This window comes from Hippopotamus amphibius, chromosome 2, assembly GCF_030028045.1.
Source record: "Hippopotamus amphibius kiboko isolate mHipAmp2 chromosome 2, mHipAmp2.hap2, whole genome shotgun sequence".
In the NCBI taxonomy this organism is placed as follows: domain Eukaryota; kingdom Metazoa; phylum Chordata; class Mammalia; order Artiodactyla; family Hippopotamidae; genus Hippopotamus; species Hippopotamus amphibius.
The window spans coordinates 71,536,596-71,557,860 of record NC_080187.1 but is presented as its reverse complement, the minus strand read 5'-3'; the positions used below and the strand labels follow the sequence as shown (position 1 = coordinate 71,557,860).

The 21,265-nt window shown below is 50.6% G+C and overlaps 2 protein-coding genes across 6 annotated transcripts in view; both read right to left on the bottom strand.

Annotated features, from left to right (window-relative positions):
* Positions 1 to 1,335: 1,335 nt before the first annotated feature.
* SPMIP6 (sperm microtubule inner protein 6) lies at positions 1,336 to 14,819 on the bottom strand. 2 transcript variants are annotated; one of them, XM_057723315.1, is made up of 7 exons: positions 14,505 to 14,819; positions 6,942 to 7,086; positions 4,676 to 4,791; positions 3,623 to 3,698; positions 3,178 to 3,412; positions 1,963 to 2,049; positions 1,336 to 1,497 (listed from the first exon to the last, which is right to left on the bottom strand). In XM_057723315.1, the coding sequence occupies exons 1-7, from the start codon at positions 14,637 to 14,639 to the stop codon at positions 1,392 to 1,394; spliced, it is 900 nt and encodes a 299-aa protein (XP_057579298.1). In that variant the 5' UTR covers positions 14,640 to 14,819; the 3' UTR covers positions 1,336 to 1,391. The 2 variants fall into 2 exon arrangements, with proteins under 2 accessions (XP_057579298.1, XP_057579299.1); XM_057723316.1 differs by lacking the exons at positions 4,676 to 4,791; positions 6,942 to 7,086; positions 14,505 to 14,819 and having other exon boundaries at positions 3,337 to 3,412; positions 3,623 to 3,689.
* A 256-nt stretch (positions 14,820 to 15,075) lies between these two features.
* Positions 15,076 to 21,265, bottom strand: part of FAM219A (family with sequence similarity 219 member A) — a 54,199-nt gene continuing 48,009 nt past the window's right edge. For 2 of the 4 annotated variants that reach the window (XM_057724915.1, XM_057724917.1), the window contains exons 3-6: positions 19,662 to 19,764; positions 19,329 to 19,409; positions 18,637 to 18,691; positions 15,077 to 18,079 (exon numbers count right to left, since the gene is read on the bottom strand). In XM_057724915.1, coding sequence (XP_057580898.1) covers positions 17,921 to 18,079; positions 18,637 to 18,691; positions 19,329 to 19,409; positions 19,662 to 19,764 — 398 coding nt within the window. In that variant the 3' untranslated portion in view covers positions 15,077 to 17,920. Of the gene's footprint in view, positions 18,080 to 18,636; positions 18,692 to 19,328; positions 19,410 to 19,661; positions 19,765 to 21,265 lie in introns of all 4 variants that reach the window. The other 2 variants (XM_057724916.1, XM_057724918.1) reach the window with 2 other exon arrangements.

Sequence of the window (21,265 nt, the reverse complement as noted above, 5' to 3'; positions counted from 1 at the left end):
GCCTTAAGTCTCCGAGTCCAGCTCCGCCCCTGGCGCCCGACCATCCTCCCACATTGTCACGCGGACTTGAGGCCACGCCCCTTAGCCCCCACCTCCTCTGCTCTGTGCCCAGCTCCCTGCAGCTCAGGCCAGCAGCCAGCCAGGTGCCTCCCGGTTCCGCCTCCGCCCCCACCCCCGCCTGAAGGCCGGCGCCCGCTGGACTTGCTTACCCACACGCGGGCGGGACTCATTGCTTACCCAGGTCTGCCGGGAACTGTAGTTCTGGAGGGAGGTGCAGCGGTCGAATGTTAGGGTTCCCGGCTAAATTTGGGATGCCTATGAGCAGGAGCGAGCCACGGGGTAAAGGGGCAGAGCTGGCCCTTGGGATTCCTTTTCCTCCAGATATGGGCAGGTTGAGGCCGTCTCGGTATAACGCTCATTACCTCTTTTCCCATATGGAAAATGGGTAGCAGAATTCTGGAAGGATCTCAGCGGCTCGATGCAGGTTGGATTCAATCAAGGACCCCACCGCAGTGGAGCCTAGCTCCATCAGCCGGGAGGCTCAACCTGTCAGTTCCCACCGCACCAGTCCAGCAGTGCCTGAGATCAGGGACTGAGAAGACCGGATTCTGTTCCGTATTTTGCAAAGTATTCCCCCACTCCCCTTGGTGACAGCCCTTAGAAGTACCTGTGCTGCAAGGAGGTGGGCGTGCCTCCAGGAGGCACCTGCACCCAGGAGGAATGGGGTGCAAAAATACTGAAGGTGCTAGAGACTCCAGAACACCCCACTCCTTGCTCCCTGAGGGAGAGAGAAACAGGGCTTTGTTTTGTAATTTGAAATTTTTTGGTCATGAAACCCTGCAAAATTGTTTTGGACCCCTCGGACTTGGGTGGGGGAAGGCAGCAAGGGTATCTGAACATAGACTTTGGGGTGGCTGTGATGGAGACTCTGGGAACAGAGATCAAGAGGTTTGGGTATAGGGACATGGCTCTGCTGCAGGATGGAGGATTCTGGGTCCACTGAGATACTGGGGTGAAGTGACATCTAGGTTTGGGAGATATTGGGGAAGTGTCAGCTGTGGGGCCCTCCTGGAATGGGAGGTAGATGGGCCCTCCAACATGGCTCGGTGGGCTCATTAGTTTGGGCTCTGGGATGGAAAGAAAGAGGACATGCCCCTCATAGGGCGACTGCTATGTGTCAGGAGGGCACCCAGGGTCACTGAGATGATGGGTTGAGGAGGGCTCAGGGCAGAATGACTTTGAGAAACCGTTTCTCAGTTGAGGGGGCTTGGCACAGGCCTGAGTGACTGGCTCCTCACTGCCAGATCCTGCTGGGTAAGGACACCTGAGGCAGCCTTTAGGGTGAAGAGTTTATTTACTGTTCAGCCCCCTTGGCCTGGCCAGCCCGGGCTCTACCAGCAGTGGTAGTCAGGATAGGTCTCGGACACAAACTCAGGGTGGACAACATAGTTGTTTCTCTGGGGGCCACCGGTCTTCTTGAAGTGACTTGTGTTCCATCTGTGGGGAGAGACGGGTCAGCTCTTTGGGACCCTCATGCATCTGACTCCAATTCTCAATGCTAATCTTATCCCAACATTTTGCCCCTAATACTGACCCTAGGCTCCAACACTGACTTCTTGACCTCAGGTTCTACTGAGGTTAAATTTTTGGTTCCCAATACTCGCAACCTAACATTGACTTCTTACCATTTAATTCAAGCCCTGAACCTAACTCCCTGATCTATTGACTCTAAACCCCACTGCGAACCTGTAACCCCTCAATGCATCTCCCCACCCTCTCTTGGGGTCCTCATTTAGTTGCCAGTGTTGAAGTCCCCATGGCACCAGCGCCCCCTGGTGGCATCTTTTAGTCGATGCATCGCAGCGGACAGTTCTCACCCCAACTAGTAGCTGGGTCCCCTGCCATGCCAAGGTTACAGCTTCTGTGTGCCTGCGCATTTGCATGTGTGTGCGCCAGACTTACCTAAGGTTCGGACAAGGGTAGTATGACGGCGGGGGAGTTATAACAGCACATTGCATTCCGGGCCGGTGCTCGCAGGGCGATACACTCCTGGAGAAGGAAGCGGTGGGTAGGAAGGGATCGGGCCTTTTGACTTCCCTCTACGCCCCAACCCAGACTAAGACTCTGAGCGCACTTAGAAGCATCGCCTCTGGGAAGACACCTGGAAGTCCCTCTCCCTGTAAGGCCTCGTTTCTGCTGCCCAGGCTGGGCCGCGGAGAACGCTGTACTCTGGGGAGGGTTTGGGTCCAGTCATTAAGGACCTGGGAGCCCCCGGATCTGCGACATGGGACAGCAATTACTCCAGCTATCGACGAGGAGCGTTTCTGAAGCTTAGGCACTTTCTCGCTCCTCCACGTCCTTGTGAGGGCTAAGACCCAATTTCGCACAATGATCAGGCTCCCTCAGCCTAGGGAGGGACGGGGTTCAGGATCTCCGTGCCCCTTTCACAGCTCTCTACACGGACGCAGACACTGGAGTTCTCTCGGGCTCAGCATGCCTTGTCTAACACCAGGTGCAGGGAGAAGGCTGCGTTGCAGTCTGGGCTTCTGCTGAGCGCTCGAGTCTCAGCTTCCTCCACAATAACACGCGAGGCTATCTACCTCCAGAGGTGGTGCTGGGCTCTGAGGAGGCCAGGGCCCTTCTGGTAATGCAGTCACCATTTCATCGCCCTCTTAGAGCCCAGCAATGATCCTGCCCATTTCCAACGGTGACCTGACGCCCAGGAATAGGGGACACTGTTCTGAGGACCCATGGCACTCCGCAAGCTCGAACCTGCGTCTCCAGGGCCGGGTGACCTGGTAGGAGGCGGGCCAGAGGGCGTGGGAAGGGGATGCGACTGGTGTGCGGGGTTTGTTCCTCAAAGAAACCCTCGGGCGGAGCCTCCAGAAGACACACAGGAGTCGGGTTGACCTTGAGCCCAGTTCAGGAGGGGTAGGATCAGGTACTCGGGGGTATCTTCGTGCAGGTCCTCCCGCCTCAACAGTCCGTTCAGGCCAGGAGGCCCCACAGCGGAACAGGGAGGCTCCCAGTAAGGGGACCGCGCGGGCCGGAGGCGGGATGGGGTCTGGCACAGAGGCAGGGCAGAGCTAGAAGTGGCGCGGGATGGAGCGCGCGGCTGGGTAGGGCGGGGCTTGCGTGGGGGCGGGGCCCGGCTGCTGCGCTCGCGGCCCTGCGAACCTTACAGTCGGCTGCTCTGTGCACAAAGGCCGCAGGCGGCGTTCGGTGCAGGGTGGCCCAGCGACGCAGTAGTCCATCCCGCGCAGACAGTAGTGGCGGCCCGAGCAAGCGCTTTCATAACCCTGGAAGGGGAGGCGGCCCGGCAGCGGGTCCACACACCCACAGCGGGGCGTGATCTGCGGCAGCGGCTGGTTGCGTGACAGCGAGTTCAGCAAGTTCACCACCACCTCGCGCTCTGCGCCCGCGGGCCGCGAGCCCAGGAGACCCAGACACAGAGTCAAAGGAATGGGAAGAGACAGGTTCAGAGACAGGAAGAGATGGAGACACAAACAGAGACAGGGTTACAGCCTCTCCAGGGCCCTCGGCCTCCGCCCCGTACCTCAGGTCTCCACCCCTCCTTCCTTCTGGCCTACTCATTTCCCTCCACTGTCCCACCATCTGTTACCGTAGGCGTTGAGTCGCTCCGGCTTAGGAGGGTACACCAAGGGCATTCCTCGAACTACTGTCTCCATCCCGGCCTCCTGGAAGTGGCACACACACTACCTCAAGCTCTGACCCGGAAGAGTTCCTCTTTTGGGGGTTCTCCCAGAACACCCAGATTAGTCCCAGGCCACACCTCCGGCCCTCCAGGAGCTCCCCTACTCTCCCAGAAGCTCTGAGTGTTTGGGGTTGTCCCTGGGCAATGGGGTTTACTCCGCCTCCAAGGGAGTGGTGGTTGAGGAAGTGGAGCTGCAGGTGGACCAGGTCTGGACTTCTCATATCCCTATCTCAGCATTTGCCTTTGATTTTACCCCTCTTTGTCTAGCCAACTCCATGCAGCTGTGTCTCCATGTCTCTCTAATAGGGGTTTTTCAATATTGCGGTGTTACCTGCCCATCAGAATCACTTGGGGGAACTTGTAAAAAGTTCTGATTCTGATTCTTGAGGAAGTTCTGATTCAGAAGGGTTTGGTCAGCCTGAGGTTAGCCATCAACCTTCAGTTAAGAACCCCTACTCTTGCCTGGGATCCTCACATCTTCCCTCTTTCTTCATGCCTGGGGCTGTGGCTGGACTCCTTCCTATCTCCTTGGAACACTCTCCTGTATCTATCTGCTCTGCCTCTGGATGGCCTTGTTCTCTCTCCTTTGCCCTTGCTCACATCACAAAGGAGGGGACAGAGGAGCAGGTAGACTCAGCCTATCACTACTCCTTGGCCAAACCATGTGGGAAGGGGCCAGGTGGCAAGCTTTAGCACATCAAGGAGTACACACCAGCCATGTGTCCACAGAGCCTAGCCAGAGGTCAGGACCCAGGGGCCCAGCACAGCTTCACTCCTGAGCTCCCTTGTTTCCTAAAAAATATAAACCCTAGTCTCACAAATGGGAAAAGGCCGTGGAGCATTGTTGGTGGGAAAGGGATGAGAAAGTAATGGTGAACTATCAGACACTGTGGTTTGGGAGGCAGATGAGGAGAGGGAGGGTCCCAGGCCCCAGACATCTTTGCTGGGCACCGTAGATACCTTAGGCAGCCGGGGAAGGTATGTGGCACATTTGTTCCAGCCGGTACAGGTGTAAGGTCCCATCCTCCATGTATTATACTGGTTACCGCACAGGTAGTTTGGGTTGCATTTTTCTGCTTGATCACAGGGGTGGAGATGTAAGACAGTATTACTCCTTATTCTATCCCAGGATCTGGGACCCCTTAGATGTTTCTCCCCTGATCCCCAGCACAAAGCTGGACTCTCACTGATCTCCCTTAGGCCAGAAAAGCCCAGCCCGGCCGCACACTTGTCTTAGACACTGAGGTGCAGCCTAAATCCCACCTAAAGCAAACTTCTGAATGGGGTCTGGGTCCTTTGAGCTCATCACTTTTCATCCTGGCACCACCCTCTCTGCATCAGCCAACCTGGAAACCCTGGAAATGGGCCTCCCAAATCCTCCCTCTCATCTTCTACATCCAGGCTCAAAGTTTGCTTATTCTGCCTCCTTAAAATCACTTGAATCTGTTCCTTCTTCCAGTCCCTCATGATCTCACTCCTGTATCTCTGCAGTGCCTAAACTGGGAGACAATAATGTTGTGGTTAATAGGATGGACTCTGCAGAGCGACTCCTGTGGTTCAAATTTCAGCTCTGCCAGATATTGACTGTGTGAGACCTTGATCTAGTTAATTAAATTCACCTTGTCTCCGTTTCCTTAATTTTAAAAAGGGGGTAATAATACTATCTACCGCATAGGGTTGTTGAAAGATTTAAATAAGTTATTATATGCAAAACCGAGCAATGCCTGGTACATAGAGAACTATCACCACCACCATCATCATCATCATGATTATTATTGTTATTAGCCTACTGGTCTTCCAGCCTCATTTTGAAACCCTACAATCCAATCTCTACATAGAAACCATGGCACATATCATAAATGAAAATCTGACCAAGACAGTTCCCCACTTAAAATCCTCCAAAGCCCCACCCATCCAGTCACCTGATCTGTTCTATAACTTCCTCTATGATCCATCCCGCTAACCGTGTGAAAGAATACATGTGAGGGATTAGAAGAGGAGGTCTAGGAGCCCTAGAGGAAGAATAGGTGTGTGTATGTGTGGGGCAGTGTGTTGGGACTTGGCGCTCTGGATTGGTGGGTTGGACATACTGAGTGTGAAGTGTTTGGGGCTATTCAGGTAAATTTGATCATAGTCAGATAAAGGAAAGTGGAATTCTGGTGAGAGATCAAGGCTAGAAATAAAGACTTAGGGTTGTCAGTAATTCAAGATGTGGGTTAGATTAAATGGTCTCAGGAGAGGAATAAGGAGAGAGGAGGGCTCAGATCAGCATCCTGAGGAACCCCATGTTTCCAGAATGATTAGACAAGAGACCCAGGAATTTGAGGCATCAGAGAAGCTGAGGAAGGAAGGAGTTTCAAAAGTAGAGAGTGGTCAGAGTGAAATGCTTACAGTAGGTCTCATGAGGAAAAGACTGAAGAGTCCCATGGATGAGGTAATTAGAACCATACAAGATCAGTTTTAATAAACATTAAACATGAGTGTAGGAGATGCAGACTCCCAGTTTCAATTGAAGATTAGTCATCAATTCATTCAACAAATACTTATGAAGCCTGGCGCTATTCTAGATGGAGGGGGCACAGCTCTAAATAAAACAAGACTCTGCTCTTTTGGAAAATACAGAGAGACAGATAATAAACACCTAACTAAATGAGAAATAATTTCTCATAATGCATAAGGAATGAGGAAGTAGAGACAGTGAGTATGGACTCCATTTCCAAGAATCTGGGCTATGAAGGGGAGGAGCAAGAGAGAATTTTTAGGCAGGAGGAAATTAGAAAAGGCTTCCATGTTGAGGGCAGAGAGGTGCAGTGAGGCAGAGGATGCAGGAGAGAAGGGGACCCTGATGGAACAGAGTCACTAAGAAGATGGGAGGAGACAGCACCCAGAATACACGTGGAGGAATTTGTTTGGAGGAGGTTAGTGCTCCCTCCCTCTCTCTAGGGATAAGACCCAGGCCTCTTCCAGTTCTTTGGCACAGACTGGGAGCTCCCAAGAGACAGAGCCTGGATCTCCTCCTCCAGGGTCAGGGGTCAGAATCAGGGTCAAGCCAGGTGGTTGGGAGTCAAGCTGGAATGGGTGTGATTAGAGAAGAAGCCCAGGTCGTGGATGGGGATAAGGTTTATATTGGATTGGGTGGAGGTCCGGATTCAAGTTGAGTTCAGGTGTAGGGTCTTTGTTGGGGTCACTGAATGGGCTTACAGTTGGCTGATAGGTGAGGCCCTACCTTCCTCTTGACAGAGCCAGTATTTCTCAGGTAAGTAGGGGTGGCCTGGTATAGAACCTTTGTAGGTGTAGTCCTGCACAGCACACTTGACCATCTTCTGCAGGGCTTCAGGATCCACATGGCGCTGTGCAGTCTGAGTCAGGCCCTGGCAAGGGGAGAGGGGAGGAGATGGCTAGGTGCATGGAGACCCCAGCCTTGGTATACTGCTGGACCTGGATTTAGCCCCTGTTGAGGTCAGCCCAGGTGGGTCTCCCACCCCTCTCCCTGTGCCAGAGGGATCCCCAGGCCAGCCTTGGTTCCCTCTGCATAGTTCTTTTGCTTGAATCGCCCTTTCCTCCTTTTCTTCCACCCAAGACTGGGGCTTGGAACCCAACATTTGCCCTCAGTCAGAGGGAATTCTGATGTTCTCATTTCTGTCCTTTCCACTGGGACCTCTAAGGGCAGAGCTGGGTGTTCCTGTCCTTTTTCTTCCAGACTGTGTGCTACCTGGGAGCAGAGCCTGGGTCTCCCCAACAGAGCAACAGGCCTGTGGTACAACCTGGAGCCTCAGGAAAGGCTGGTTGCCCTGGGAGCTGGCTACCTTACACAGGTGTTTTGGACAGGCAGGGCTCTCTGGGAATCTGGTGTCTTGAAGGAGATGAAGGATAGGGCCAGAGGGGCACCTACTTTAAAATTTAATTCTCTGACTCCAACCTGACCCTAATTCTGCTGTGGCTCTCTCATCTTTTTTTTTTAATATTTATTATTTATTTATTTATTTGTATTCTTTGGCTGCTTTGGGTCTTAGTTGTGGCACGCGGGATCTTCATCAAGGCACACAGGCTCTTCATTGCAGTGTGTGGGCCTCTCTCTAGTTGTGGCATGTGGGCTCCAGGGTGCGAGGGCTCTGTAATTTGGGGCATGCAGGCTCTCTAGTTGAGGCTCATGGTTTCAGTAGTTGCGGTGCTCAGGCTTAGTTGCCCCGTGGCATGTGAGATCTTAGTTCCCCGACCAGGGATCAAACCCGCATCTCCTGCATTGGAAGGTGGATTCTTAACCATCGGACCACCAGAGGAGTCCTGTGGCTCTCATCTTGACACCAATATGACCCTTGACCCTGACTTTTATGTTGTGCTGGTCCTCATCCTATCCTGACTTTTTCCTGATCTTGGTTCAGGCTCTGGGCCCCTCTGCTTCTTGGGGTTCACCTCATCTTATCCCATCACCCCTTGTTTGGCTAGATCTGTGGCATCACAGATCAAGGTCTCTCTGTGGGGCCCCCTTGGCATATTGCCAAGTTAGTCGTGGGCCCACGTCTCTGTAGGCAGCTGGGATGAAAAGACAGCTGGGTTAGAGGAGCGGGACACCCAGCAAAGTCCGACACTGGAAAGGACTTTCTCATCATAGTGGGCAGTGAGGTGCAGGGATAGGGACATTGCCACCACATTTCACCCTTACGATCTAAAGAGCAACGGATTCTCTTGGCCAGGCATGAGACCTTGCTGCTCCTAATGCTCCTACTCCTACTCCTGCTCCTCAGTTGAGGGGCTTCTTGGATCCTCCGTGCCCAGCTGAGGTTTTGTTCTGTGGGCAGATCCTACACAGCCCATACTCCCTGTCATCCTCCATGTGGGTGGAGGAGCCCCATGACTTAGCACGCCCCTAAGTTTTACACACACACAAACACATGCACGTCCACACACACACATAGATCTGTGCACCCAGATACACTCATAGATACATGTACAGATGTACATCTATACATACACACTCAGACAAGCTCACACACACATACAAAAATAGTCATTTAGAGGAACTCACAGACATCTTCAGTGTTTCCATTTGAGGCTTTCCTCAGATGTCTGTAATCTTTGTCTGTTCATGTTTATGAGAAAGAGACTAAAAAGGCTTATTGGAGGCTTTGAACTACGGGTGGGCATCATTGTAGGATGGTCTGGCTAGACTATTTGTTGCCAACTCTTGTCAGTATCTGTAGGTCTTTTTTTACATTTTTTAATTTTTTAAGCTCTTTATTGGAATATAATTGCTTTACACTCTTGTACCAGCTTCTGAGGTACACCAAAGTGAATCAGCTGTATTTATACATATATCCCCATATTCCCTCCCTCCTGCGACTCCCCCCCACCCTCCCTGTCCTGGCCCTCTAAGGCATCACCCATCATCAAGTTGATCTCCCTTAGTTATACAGTAACTTCCCACTAGCTATCTATTTTACAGTGGGTAGTGTAAATATGTCTATGCTACTCTCTCACGTTGTCCCAGCTTTGTAGTTCTTTTCTTTCGGGCTGATCAGATCCCTTCGAAGAGACTCTTTCAATCTTTGGCTTGAGAGTAGTGACCTAACTGCCAGTGTTCTGAGAACCTAGTGGAGAAGAGGGCTGCTGGGGGTTTTAGCATTCAGCCTATGAAGGTGCATCTGTTTTCAGTATGGTAACTTATCTGGGCCTGGTCTTAGCTGGGCCTGGAATCCCCAGTCCTGAGATCCTTGCCAAAAAATAAGCCTTCTGACTTTTGCAGAGATGGGCGAGCAGTCACCCTATGGCATGAAATAGAAGAGGGGATTAGTGGCTTTAATTACTTCTTTTTTTTTTTTTTTTGACTACATTGGGTCTTCATTGCTGTGCAGGCTTTCTCTAGCTGTGGCGAGCGGGGGCTACTCTTCGTTGTGGTGCGTGGGCTCCTCATTGCCGAGGCTTCTCTTGTTGCGGAGCATGAGCTCTAGGAGCGTGGGTTTCAGTATTTGCAGCACATGGGCTCAATAGTTGTGGCTCATGGGCTCTAAAGCGCAGGCTCAATAGCTGTGGTGCACAGGCTTAGCTGCTCCGCGGCATGTGGGATCTTCCTGGACCAGGGCTTGAACCCGTGTCCCCTGCATTGGCAGGCAGATTCTTAACCACTGTGCCATCTAGGAAGCCCCTCTTAACAGCTTTCAAATCATTATTGTTTCAGCCTTGGTCCTGTCCCATCTTCAGTTCCAGAGAAGTCTAGTATTACCAATTTCTGAGACTTTTGAAAATTCGGCAGTTTTTAGTTGAATTATGTCTTGTGTTTCCTACTGCTGGCTTCAGATTCAGCTTTCTCAAATTTGCTATCAGTTACTACTTATCTATCACACTTTCCAGCTTCTGAAATTTTGTTGTCATTGTCCTTCTTTCTCACTATTCTTATGGATTTATGTCTTAAATATCCATTTATTGTAGTTTTAAGGGGGTTTTAGGAAGGAGTCAAAACATGTTCAATTTTAACCCAGAGAATTATAGTTCTTTAATTAATTATTAAATAGAATACAGTTTTGCACACATTGTTAGATCTACTTCTATTTACTCTTACTCTTTGTTGCTAAAATTACATATATATGTATTTTAAGACTATACTTCCTAAATATTTGTGGGGTTTGAGATTAGTTTGTGCTTTTATTTGCCAGTATAACTACAGTGGCCTGCAAACTTTTTTGATATAAAAATTACATGTTACATCACAATCCAACAAACACACATACATATTAAAATATATACATACATAAAAGTGAAACACAAGTTTTGCCAAAAACGTAAATATTTGTTTTTGATGTAAAGAAATATGATTGACTTCTTATATTATATTCATCCAACTTTCTAAATTCTCTTATTCTAACAATTTGTAGATTCTATATATACAACTGTATCATCTGTGAATAATGACAGTTTTTGTTATTATTCATTTCCTATCCTCGCACCTTACATATTATTTTCCAATATACAATTTACATGATATTGCTTTCCAATATTTTGTTTCTTCAAATTTTACAAGTTAACAATTATTTTCTATAGACAATTTTGCTAAATTTATCTCATATTTACCATGTTCTTAGCTCACTATTCCTTCTTGCATCTCAGACTTTCCTTTTGTGATCATTTTCCTTCTCCCCAAAGTATATCCTTTAGAACTTCCTTTATTATAGTTCTTATTGTAGTAAATATTTCAGTCTTTGTTTGCCTCTAAATGTTTATATCTCTGTTTTGTTCTTAAAAGGAAGACACTTTGAAAATAATTTCTCTCTGGGTGTTTTTAAGGTCATCTCTTAAGCTGGTGTTGTGCAGTTTCATGTGAGTTACCTAAGAATCGGTGGGTTCGTTTCTCTTGTTAGTTGTGGAAAATCCAGAGCTTTTTTCTCTTCAGATAATGTCTATCCTCCTTTCTGCTCTTTCCTTCTGGAACCCTGAGTAGTTGTGTGGGATCTTCTCCTTCTGTATTTCATATTGCTTAATGTTTCTTCCATATTTTGTATACCACTGTCTGTGTTGTGTTCTAGGAAATTTCTTTCATTCTGTTTTTCACTTCACTGACGTTCTTAAACTGCGTCTAATTTGCTCCTTCATCCATTGAGTTTTGGTTTTAACAAACGTATCTTTTATTTCTAAAATTTCTATTCATTTCCTTAAAAAATTGTTCTTTTAAAAATGTAATCTGGTTGCTTGCTCATTTTGATGATTTCACATTTTATTTTTAAAAATGCACAATTATTTTGTGTTAACTATTATTTCCAATATCTGATGTTTCAGCTGACTCTGTCATATCATGGTTTGTTTCCTTATATTTCTTAGTGTGAGCTCAGATTTGATTGACCATACTCTGAAGGATACCTTTAAACCTACATTGAGGATATTTTCCACCACAGAAGATATACATTCATTGTGTGTGTGTGTGTGTGTGTGTGTGTGTGTGTGTGTGTTGGGGGACAGGGAGCCAGAGATCACTGGATTTTCTGGTTCAGTTTGGAATTTACAGCTTTAGTTGCTCCATCCTGCAGCTAGCTTAAGGCTTAAACTCCTGCTTGTAGTACTGATAGTGGCATTTGTCCTCAGGGCAATCCTGTCTTCTTAGTATAATTACCACTCATCTCCACTGACTGTCCAAAACAAAATAAAAAATAATTTTTATGCAGGATCTAGCTGTTTGGAAGTAGGAGGGTCCTTCAGAATTTCTAGACCACCATACTGCCAGAAGTGGAAGACTTTACCTTTATTATTAATCCCACTGCTATCTGACTTTCATTCCTTGCCACTCACTGAAGCTGTCTGACCAGGTGGCTAAGGCTTACTACATCCAAGGGATCCCTTTCTGTGCCAACATTTGACACTGAGATTTGTTGGTTTCTCTTTGGTTTCCCTCCTATCACTCCACCTCCTTTTATGGCTCTTCTTCCTTTACCTACCCCTTAAATATTCATATTCTCCAAAGGTCTGTCCTTGGCCAGTTTCTTACTCTTTTTTTTGGCAATCTCATTTACTCTTATGATTTCAGCTACCACTTATATGTTGATGTCAAAATCTATGTCTGTAGCCCAAATCTCTTTCCTTTGCCTCAGACAAGTACATCCAGCTACCTAGGAGACTTCTTTTCCTCGAAGTCCTTGAATGGTTTTCTCCCCAGATGAACTCCAAATCTCTCTCTAATCTGCGATTCCAAATCTCAATTGGTCACACTGCCATTCCTCCAGTTTTCCAGAGTCCAAAACCCAGGAGTCCTCCTGATCTCTTCCCTCTTCTTTATGGCCAGATGGTGACCAAAGTGTGTTGGTGTGCTTCCTAAAAATTCCCTCCTACTGAGTTTGGAAAAGCAGGCAGGCACTCTCATATTTTGCTGGTGGGCATGTAGATTATTACAACCCTTATCACAGCAATTTGAAATGTATATCCAAAGTTTTTTGGATGTGCATATTCTTCCTCTCAACAATTTCATATCTATGAATTTATCCTAAGGGAATAGTTGATGTAGGCAAAGAATGTACAAGAATAATTATACTAGCAAAATTTTATAAATAATCTAAATTTCTGACAATATAAAATTCCTTAACTATATTTGATGCCAAGCAGGGCCCTGCTCTCACCCTTTTGAAATTTTGCAGAAGAAAGAAGAATGCAAGACTCTTACTGCCTGGATCCTTATCACATACCTCTGACCATGAGTCCTGACTACATAACCTCTCCCTATTCCCTATGGGTGCTAGCCTACTATGTTCCCCTTTTGCCTGGCAAAGAGATAAAGCCCCTCTTTCTTCTCCATAACTCTGTCTCCATATTTCTGTTCAGCATTGGTGTACAGAGAGCCAAGATTTTGGCACCATATTTTGGTACATTCATAAAATACTGTACAGTCATTAAAATTGCATTACAGAATATTTTTGACATGGGAAAATGTACTTGATACATGGTTTTGTGGAAAAAACAAGATTCAAAATATTAGTATACAATATGACACCATCTTCATAAAAAATCTGCTTCCTGAAAGGGCATACAATAGTAAATTAACAGTAGCTATTTTGGGTACTGAGAATTATAGGCCTTTTTCTTTGTGTTTCTCTCAGTTATCCGCATTTTCTGCATTGAGCATATATTTATTTTGTAATTATAAAAATTAACAAAAATTCAACAAATTCCCTTTTTCACTGCTGCAGTGTCTCCTTATCTCCTACCTATAGCCTCTTCCTTCATCCTTCACTACCTCACTGGGCTTCCTGCCCTCAGCTCCAGTCCCTTCGATATCCTGCCACTGTGGCCAGAGAGTGTCACTCACAATCCAAGCATGACAATCCCAAGCTCAAAAATCTGGAGTATTATGACTGCATTTCTCAACACAAACTGAGGCCCTTCATGGTCTGCAGGCTCCTCTCTTACCATAGGGCTGGCCTCTCCCTCTGCTCCAGTTCTCAGTTCCTGGTGGGTCCCTGCACCCTGGCTGTCCTTTCTCACATCTCTCTTCTGCTGGGAGCATCCTCCTTCTGGATCTCTTAGTAGACCTGCCCTTCAAGTCCCAGGAGTGCTCTCCCCTTTCTGGCTCTTACACCAGCACAAGTCTCTGCTGGCACATGTGCCACACTGGGCAGTCCAACTTTGTTCACTTTTTGCTGAGAGATCCACATTGTACCTGGGCACATGTAAATACTCAAAGTTTTGTTGGATGGTACATACAGATAAACTCCCTTGGGCAGAGTCACAATTAGACTTACAGATCTTCTTTCCATTTTGTGAAAGCTGCACAGCCCCACTTGGCCACAGGTCTTCAAGTACAGACACAGCATAGCCCACAGGCAGCCTCAGGGCCTTTGCACTTTCTAATCACTCTGCCTGGAACCCTATTCTTTTAGTTCTTCACATGGCTAGTTCTCTATCACCTTTCCAGCCTCAGCTCAATGTCACCTTGAAAGAAAGAGAGCTCTTCTGTTACTCTCTATTTAAGTAGCTCTCCCTGGTTATGTCCATTTCCAGTACCTTGTTTATTTCCTTTACCGAATTCTGGGCAATTTGTAAAACTCTTGTTTACTTTTTGATTATCATCTATCTCTCCCCATCTCCTATCCTGGTGGAGTAGGAGGGCACCATGAGGGCAGTATATATATATATATATATATATATATATATATATCTGCATGGCTAAGCAAATGAATCACATACACACAAAGCTATAAATAATTACAAACACATAATGACAACCACACACTATCAGTCATCCAGACACCCACAGCCATACACTCTGGACTGCCCGCCCCCGCCCCCCCAACCCCCGACCCTGCTTGCCACTTACCGGGGTCACAAACTTGTTGGCTTCCCAGGCCCACAGAGGTGGGTCCTTGTAGACCTCCTTGATGGAGGTAGGAGCTCTGTAGGAGTCACTGTAGGTGCTGATGGGGGTCTTGGTCTTACGGGAAAAGAGGAACATAGTGGGGTCTAGGGGATGCCGTGGTGGGCTCTACCTAGCAAGGGCTCCTGCAAGACATCAGTGACCACTCCCCGCCCCCTGTCCCGGACAGCCCAGCAGGTGCCCCTAACTGCCGTGACCCCCTCCTGCGGAGGGTCTCTCAGCTTCTCTGGCTCCTGCCCCACCTGCTTCCCTCTCTGGGGTGGGCACTGTCCATTATGATATCACTTGGCTTGGCCCCATCCCTGCAGAGGTGAAGAGCTTGGATTTCCTCCCTACTCCAGTCTCTTCCTGCCTCAAGCCTCTCAAAAGAGCCCAATTTCCAAGAGTTCACCAAGTCCCTGGAAGTCTCCTAGGCCAACTTTTCTTCACTGTGATGAAGAGAAACAGTGATTCCGAGGGGTCAAGTGAGTCACCCAGGCCTGACCTGAGAACCCGTGAGTGGAGGTAGAGTGAAACGTGCGCTCAGAGGATCAGTTCTCTGCCCTTCCCTGCCCATCTCCCCCTCGCCCCCACCCCAGGTAGGGCGCTGAGGCTGGCTTGTTTGATGCTTTTAATATCATTATTTGTGTTACACGATACACAACCAAGGATGATGGTCAATACTGCGATGGAAATGTTAAAAAAAATATTATACACGGCTCATGTCTTCCACACACCTTCCTGGAAATAAATTAGTGAGCACGGAGAAACCTGGCTGGGTGGCAGCCAGAGCTGAGGGTAGAGGGAGTGTTAAGGCAGTATCTACAAGGGGGAAGGGTGGCAGGGGGAAGCTAAGGCCTCGATTCCTCCCCTCCAACCTCCCAGATAGGGAAGGAGGGAATCACACACTCTCCCTAGACCCAGAAGGTGCTTGCTGCCAGCTTCCTACTTCTCTCCGCTACACCGCCTTAGCTGGAAGCCCTTGCCTGCCAGGGAATTAAGTATATCTTGTGGGGAGGGAGACTTTCCCTTGTTCCTCAGGGCCAGAGAGGTCAAGCAGTGGGCCAGAGTCACACAGCATGTCAGCAGCAAAGGCAGCAGTCTAAATGAGCCTTGGTGGGGCCCCTGCCTGGAAAAGAGGAGGTACCCCGGTTCTCAAAGGGTGAGTCAAGGAGCCTGGGGTGGTGGTGGTAGTAATAGGAAGCTTGGCTCTGGGGCCCAGATGACAGGGGGTAGTGATGCTGACCAGGGGGGCAGAAATGGGCTCAGATGGGTGCCAGTATGAGCCTTGTGGGGCCTGCAGGTGCCTTCTCTGTCCTTGCCTCCTGTGGGCATTTTCTCATCATCTAACCAGGGTCCCTGCACTAGAGAAGGTAGGCGTGACTTGGAGGAGTTGAGGGTGGAGAGCTGCACCTCAACACTCTGGAGCCAGCAGCCCCTGGGTGTGGTGCAGGGAGAGGTGCTACCCCTCCTAAGCCAGCAGCCTTACTCTCTCTCCTCACTGCCCTCTCCCCCTTCCAACTCCCACCTCCCAGGACTGGCAGCCAGGGCCTGGGCTACGGGTGTGTCCTGCACACACTGGCAGCATGTGAATGGACTGGCCACCATGTGTGGGAGCTCATCATGGAGGAACGGCCCTGGGACACGGGGTTTGAGGGGCATAGAGCTGACCAGGAGTAGGCTAGCTGTGCTTTCGTTTTTCTTTGCATGGGGGCAGGTCTATACTGCTCAGGCCGAGGGGAGAGCCTTGGCCATCTCCTCCCTCTCGATATTCATCCTCAGCTTTTCTGGCAACCACCCCCACCCCTGCCACCAACGAGTAACAGCAGCAGAAGCAGCAGTACATACATTCTGACTCTTGGACACCCCATACAGCGACATACACAATAGATACCCACACACACATACACATTCACAGACACCCACACAGACGCACACACATTCCTCAAAAGATCCGCATGTATTCAGACATACACAGGTCCCACAGGAACGTCCCCTTTCTTTCCCACCCAGACGTGCAACTCAGGAAACTCCCAGGTGTGCTCAGAGAAACACAGAGACTTCCCTATCCATGTCCACAGAAATTCCTATGAAGAAATTCCTTCAGGTTTGAAATAATCTTAAAAACAATTTCAGATGCTGCTCACTGTACAGTGGAGGATATTGGAGATAAGGGGGAGAGATAAGGGGGAGAGCGCCAGAGCTAGGACCAGGACCTAGACTTCTGACCCCTAGTTCCGGGCTCTCAGTCCACTGCACTGCTGAGCAGCCTCTCCCACTGTTAACAGGCCACACGGTCTCTTCCCCACCGTGGACACCACAAACATCGGGAGAGAGAGGCCCAGTGCAGCGATGTAGACACACACCCTGACAGCCCCAGGCACACACACATTCTGCCAGACTATCTCTACCACACACATCAGCCACTGTATTCTCTTAGGCTTGCTTCCTTGAAGATTCTTACCGGGAAGCAGCCTCTGGGATCTTGGGCTAGAGTGAGACTGGAATGGCGCATGTGAGGCCAGCCTTACTTCCTGCTTCCAGCCTGGGACACAGACCCATGAACAGAACAGAAGTGTTTGTGTTTGGGGTGGCGGGGGGTGGGGTGGGGGGAGGGATGGAGAGCGCAGAGACAGAGATGCATTAGTTGGGGCAGGTGGGGACAGATTATACCACCATAAACCCTGGCTGTCTCTAAGGCCCACCTCACCCTCCACACAATTCAGAGAGCAAGGAAGGGGGTGAATGGGGCAAAGAGGAGGAAGAAGGCAGTGATCTGATGGGTGGGGGACAAAATCCTACTGGGCAGCTTTGCCAGGCTTCCCATCTGGAGATGAGGGGACAAATGCAAGGGTACATGGGCCAGCAGGGGGGCATGTGGAGGGAGCTCTGAGGGGCTGAGCCCTGCCCCTACTGCCCTGGGCCTTCCTACCTCCCAGCCCCTTTCCTTGGCTGGTGCTGGGGCGTTCATGGCTTCACCGGGGTGGGGCCAAACCCCTGGCTTTGTGATCTCCCCTGCCCCCCCCCCCCCATTACTGTTGGCCTCCCTACAGTCCAGTCACCCCTTTCCTCCACTGGACTGCAGCTTTGGGGAGGGGGCAGGATGCTGGGCCAGGTCCCCCAGGTAACTGAACAAACAGCCCCCTCCCCTCCTCAGCCCCCCTGGGGCAGAGAGAGACCCGGTTTTGGTTTCTCCGGCTCCATGAACACACAGAGGTACACGTCCTACCATAGGAGGAAGCAATGACTGTTACGAGATTGGCGGCTGTAGGGGGCGCGGGGGCCGGGGGCAGGTGGACAGGCTGGGGGCGGTTGGCCCCTGCCCGGCCCAACCTGGCCCCTGGCGGCCCCACCCCGGGCGGCCGCCGCGGCCCCACCCGCTACTGAATGTGGCAGGCGGTGGAGGACGTGGCCTGGCAGCACATGCAGGTGGGGTTCACGGACTTCGGGGGGATGAGGTCCAGGTCCTCGTCGTCGGGGATCTCGTCTAACCGGTAGCCGTCCTTCAGCAGCTGAATGTTCAAATCTTGGTTGATCTGCTGTAGACAAAGGGGAGGGAGGTCAGGCTCAGAGCGATCTGGAGGCACCACCCAGGGCCGGGGCCACATGCTCAGGCCCTCCGCACCCAGCCCCCTCCCACCCCAGGTCTCTCCGAAACCCCAGGCTTTGCACCTCCTTAGGCCCCAGCCTCAGTTCTGGCCTCTCTTACAAGCACCTCCTCGTGGGGCCCGGCCCTGCCCCGCTATATACCGCATCCCATTCTAAGGGCACCTTCCCACCTCAGGTCCTGCCTCTGTTCAGGCCCTGCCCTTATTTCAGGCCTACCCCCCTCAGGTGTCACCCGTGTTTCAGACCCCATTCAGGTTAAGGGCCCTGTTCCAATCCGGGTCCGAGGCCCGCCCCTCACCCTGGGCCTCGGGGCAGAGTCCAAGGCCTCAGCTTTCTTTCGGGCCAGATGGTACCCCAGGCCCCGCCCCGCATGGGCTCCGCCCAGCTTTGCCCGCCACTCCTCTGGGGGGTGAGCTGGTGTTGGCCCCACCCCTCCGCCTGGCCGTCCTGCTCGCGTGTGTTTAGGGCGGCGAGGGTGGGGCCTCACCTCAGCAGAGGAGTAGCCAGAGGAGGAGTATCTGGACATGTCAAAGTCATCATCGCTGGCCACGGAGCAAAGGAGACAGAGAGGAAGACATGAAATCCGGACACGAGAGGGAACAGTCTCTACCCCCGCACCCCCATCAGTCAATACCTCACCCCGCCCCCACACTTCCAAGTAAATAGCACAATCTCAATAAAAACTGTGCTTACTGTGAGATGCAGTTTTAAGACAGATTCCTTAGCCCCACCTTTCTAAATTAATTGCCCCCCTTAACCTCCTTCTAAATCAAGTTGCCACTCCCCACAGCCCTTCTTTTTTCTTTCTCTAGGCTCAAGTCTGCCTGGTTTGCTGGGTTTTCCCAAACTTCACATCTCTCCAGGTACGCTCCCAGCAGTAGGGCGCCCCCCTCAGAGGGGGCAGGGCACCACGCAGGCAGCAGGGCCCATTCTAGGGGCAGCCATTGCATCAGCTGTTCCAGGACAGCCGCAGATTGCACAGACCCCCTTTTCCTCTCTCTGCTCGGCCCCACCTCCAGGGGAAAGGTTCCATTCCTTGGGGGATTCACTCTTGGAGAGCTCCTGGCTAAGGAACACCCCAACTTCTGACAATACAGCAAGTGTGGCCTGTACCGCCCACTCGTGTGTTCGCACAGGCTGCTGTGGCTTGCGTGGCTGCCCCAGTGTCTCAGTACACACCTGTCCGTGTCAAGGGCCACCAGTGGCTTCTCGTCTGGGCTCTGGTCAAGCGAGGAGTAGCCTTTATTGGGGACGACCAGCCTGGGTGGAGAATTTGGGGGATTGGATTGGCAACTGGAGCGCACAAGGCTGGCAAGGAACTGGGTTGGGCCATGCCCCCCCACCTCCCTCACCCCCACCCCACCCCACCCCACTCCCACCACCTTGGATCCTGGGAGACTCTCTCCTCTCAGAGAGGAGCTGGGCCTGGGGAGGGAGGGAAGAGGGGAGGCTCAGAACCAGCAGAGCTAGGTGCTGGCTGGCAGGGTCCTGGCAGGGTAGGGGGGGCTCTACCTTGTCCGGGCCATGACATTGTTCTTCTTGGGTTGCTGGTTGACAGGGCTACCCATGCTGCCATTCTTCAGGGAGCCCTTCCGGGCCAGCTCCCGCTGCTTCTCTGCAGGGGAACATGGGAAGAAAGCTGTGTCCTGCCCCCAGGGCCACCCTGCCTTACTGCTCAGAGCAGCCTGGGCTGGGCCTCCGTGGTGAAACCCCTTGCTTCCCTAAGAACTGAGGCAGGGATCCAACTCCAGGCTCTGTTGCTCGGGAGAGACAGCACTTGGCTCTGCACAACCTGAGGCAGATAGTGAGGGGCAACAGGAGGAGGCCGACCCCTGTCTTCCGGGAGCTGTGCTCCCAAGTGGGGCAGCTAGTGTGTGCTTGATGCCAGAGAACGGTTGGAGCATCAGAGAGAGCAGGAGGACGGCAGGGCTTCCTGCAGGTGACACCTTGAGATAGAGAGAGGAAGGCGTTCTAGGAAGGAGGGATAGTGTTATAGAAAAATTCATTTAGAAGTGAGTGTAATCAGTGTGGATCTGAATGGGATGGAGGGGTGAAGATGCAGGGAGGTCAGGTTAGGAAGGTAGGATACATTCATTCAGTCATTTATTTACTCAGCAGACATCAGTCATGTCTCAGTTCCTGTGCTGAGGGGCTGGGGCTCCCTCTAATTACAGACTCAGAGAATGAGGGCCTTGAATGCCAGACAGAGGAGTCTGGGGTTAACGTAGAGGGGAAAGAAGCCGCTGACGGTTGTGGAGTGGGCGAGGCAGCATGGGGCTGGCAGGGGAAGGGGCAGGAGACTGGGGCAGCCCCTCTGCCTAGACTGCTTCTGACTCCCCTGCCAGCCTCTGAATTCTCTGAGGCTCCAGAGCCTACTAGATGCACGGGGCTGCAATCAGGTCACCCATTGCCTGGTGTGTGGCCCTGTTACCAGTAGCCAGTGGCTGCCTGGGCCCTGGAGAAGGCCTGTCTACCCATTCCTCCTTATCACGGCAGCCCCAGAGTAGGAAAAAGGACTGTTAGGAGAAAGCTCTAGTAAAATAACCACAAGCTCTGGAGAGGAAGAATGGGATGGACATCTCCAGCGACTGTGACTGTGGAATTTCCTTGACCTCTATGTCTCTGCGTCTCTCAACTCCCAGTCTCTAACCCTCTTTCTTTGCCACTGCTCATCTGACTCCCTCAGGCCCACCTCTACCTCCTTTCCAGCAGGCAGCAGCTGCCTTTACCACCCCAAGCCTCTAGGGGGTGCAATTTGCCTTAGAGTTCCAGGTGGGGATTTTCTTTAGCGCAACTGGGACAAGGATGTGAATTTTCTAGAGGCGCTTTCGTGGTAATGCAATAGGCAGAAAAAAAAAGTTATTTTAAAAGCATGCTGGCAAAACAAAACTACAGACTACTATTCAACTATTTAAAAGAAGGAAGTCATTCTCTACGTACTGATATTGGAAGGGCCTCTAAGACGTTAAGTGGAAAACAAAAACAAAAATGAAAAAAGTTTCAGAAAATGTGTACAGTATGGTACCACTTGTGTTAAAATACAAAATAAAACTAGAAAAGGCTAAAAAAAACGCTTGGAATGATTATCTCTGGGGAGGAGAATATGATGGGGGAGA

What these genes read in the sequence shown, in the direction of transcription:
- SPMIP6 (XM_057723315.1), bottom strand. Translation starts at nt 14,639, where the DNA reads ATGTTCCTCTTTTCCCGTAAGACCAAGACCCCCATCAGCACCTACAGT. An exon ending in CTGGCTCTGTCAAGAGGAAG is followed by an intron (nt 4,792 to 6,941) that starts GTAGGGCCTCAC and finishes CCTGTGATCAAG; the next exon opens with CAGAAAAATGCAACCCAAAC. An exon ending in TACCCTTGTCCGAACCTTAG is followed by an intron (nt 1,498 to 1,962) that starts GTAAGTCTGGCG and finishes CTCTCCCCACAG; the next exon opens with ATGGAACACAAGTCACTTCA.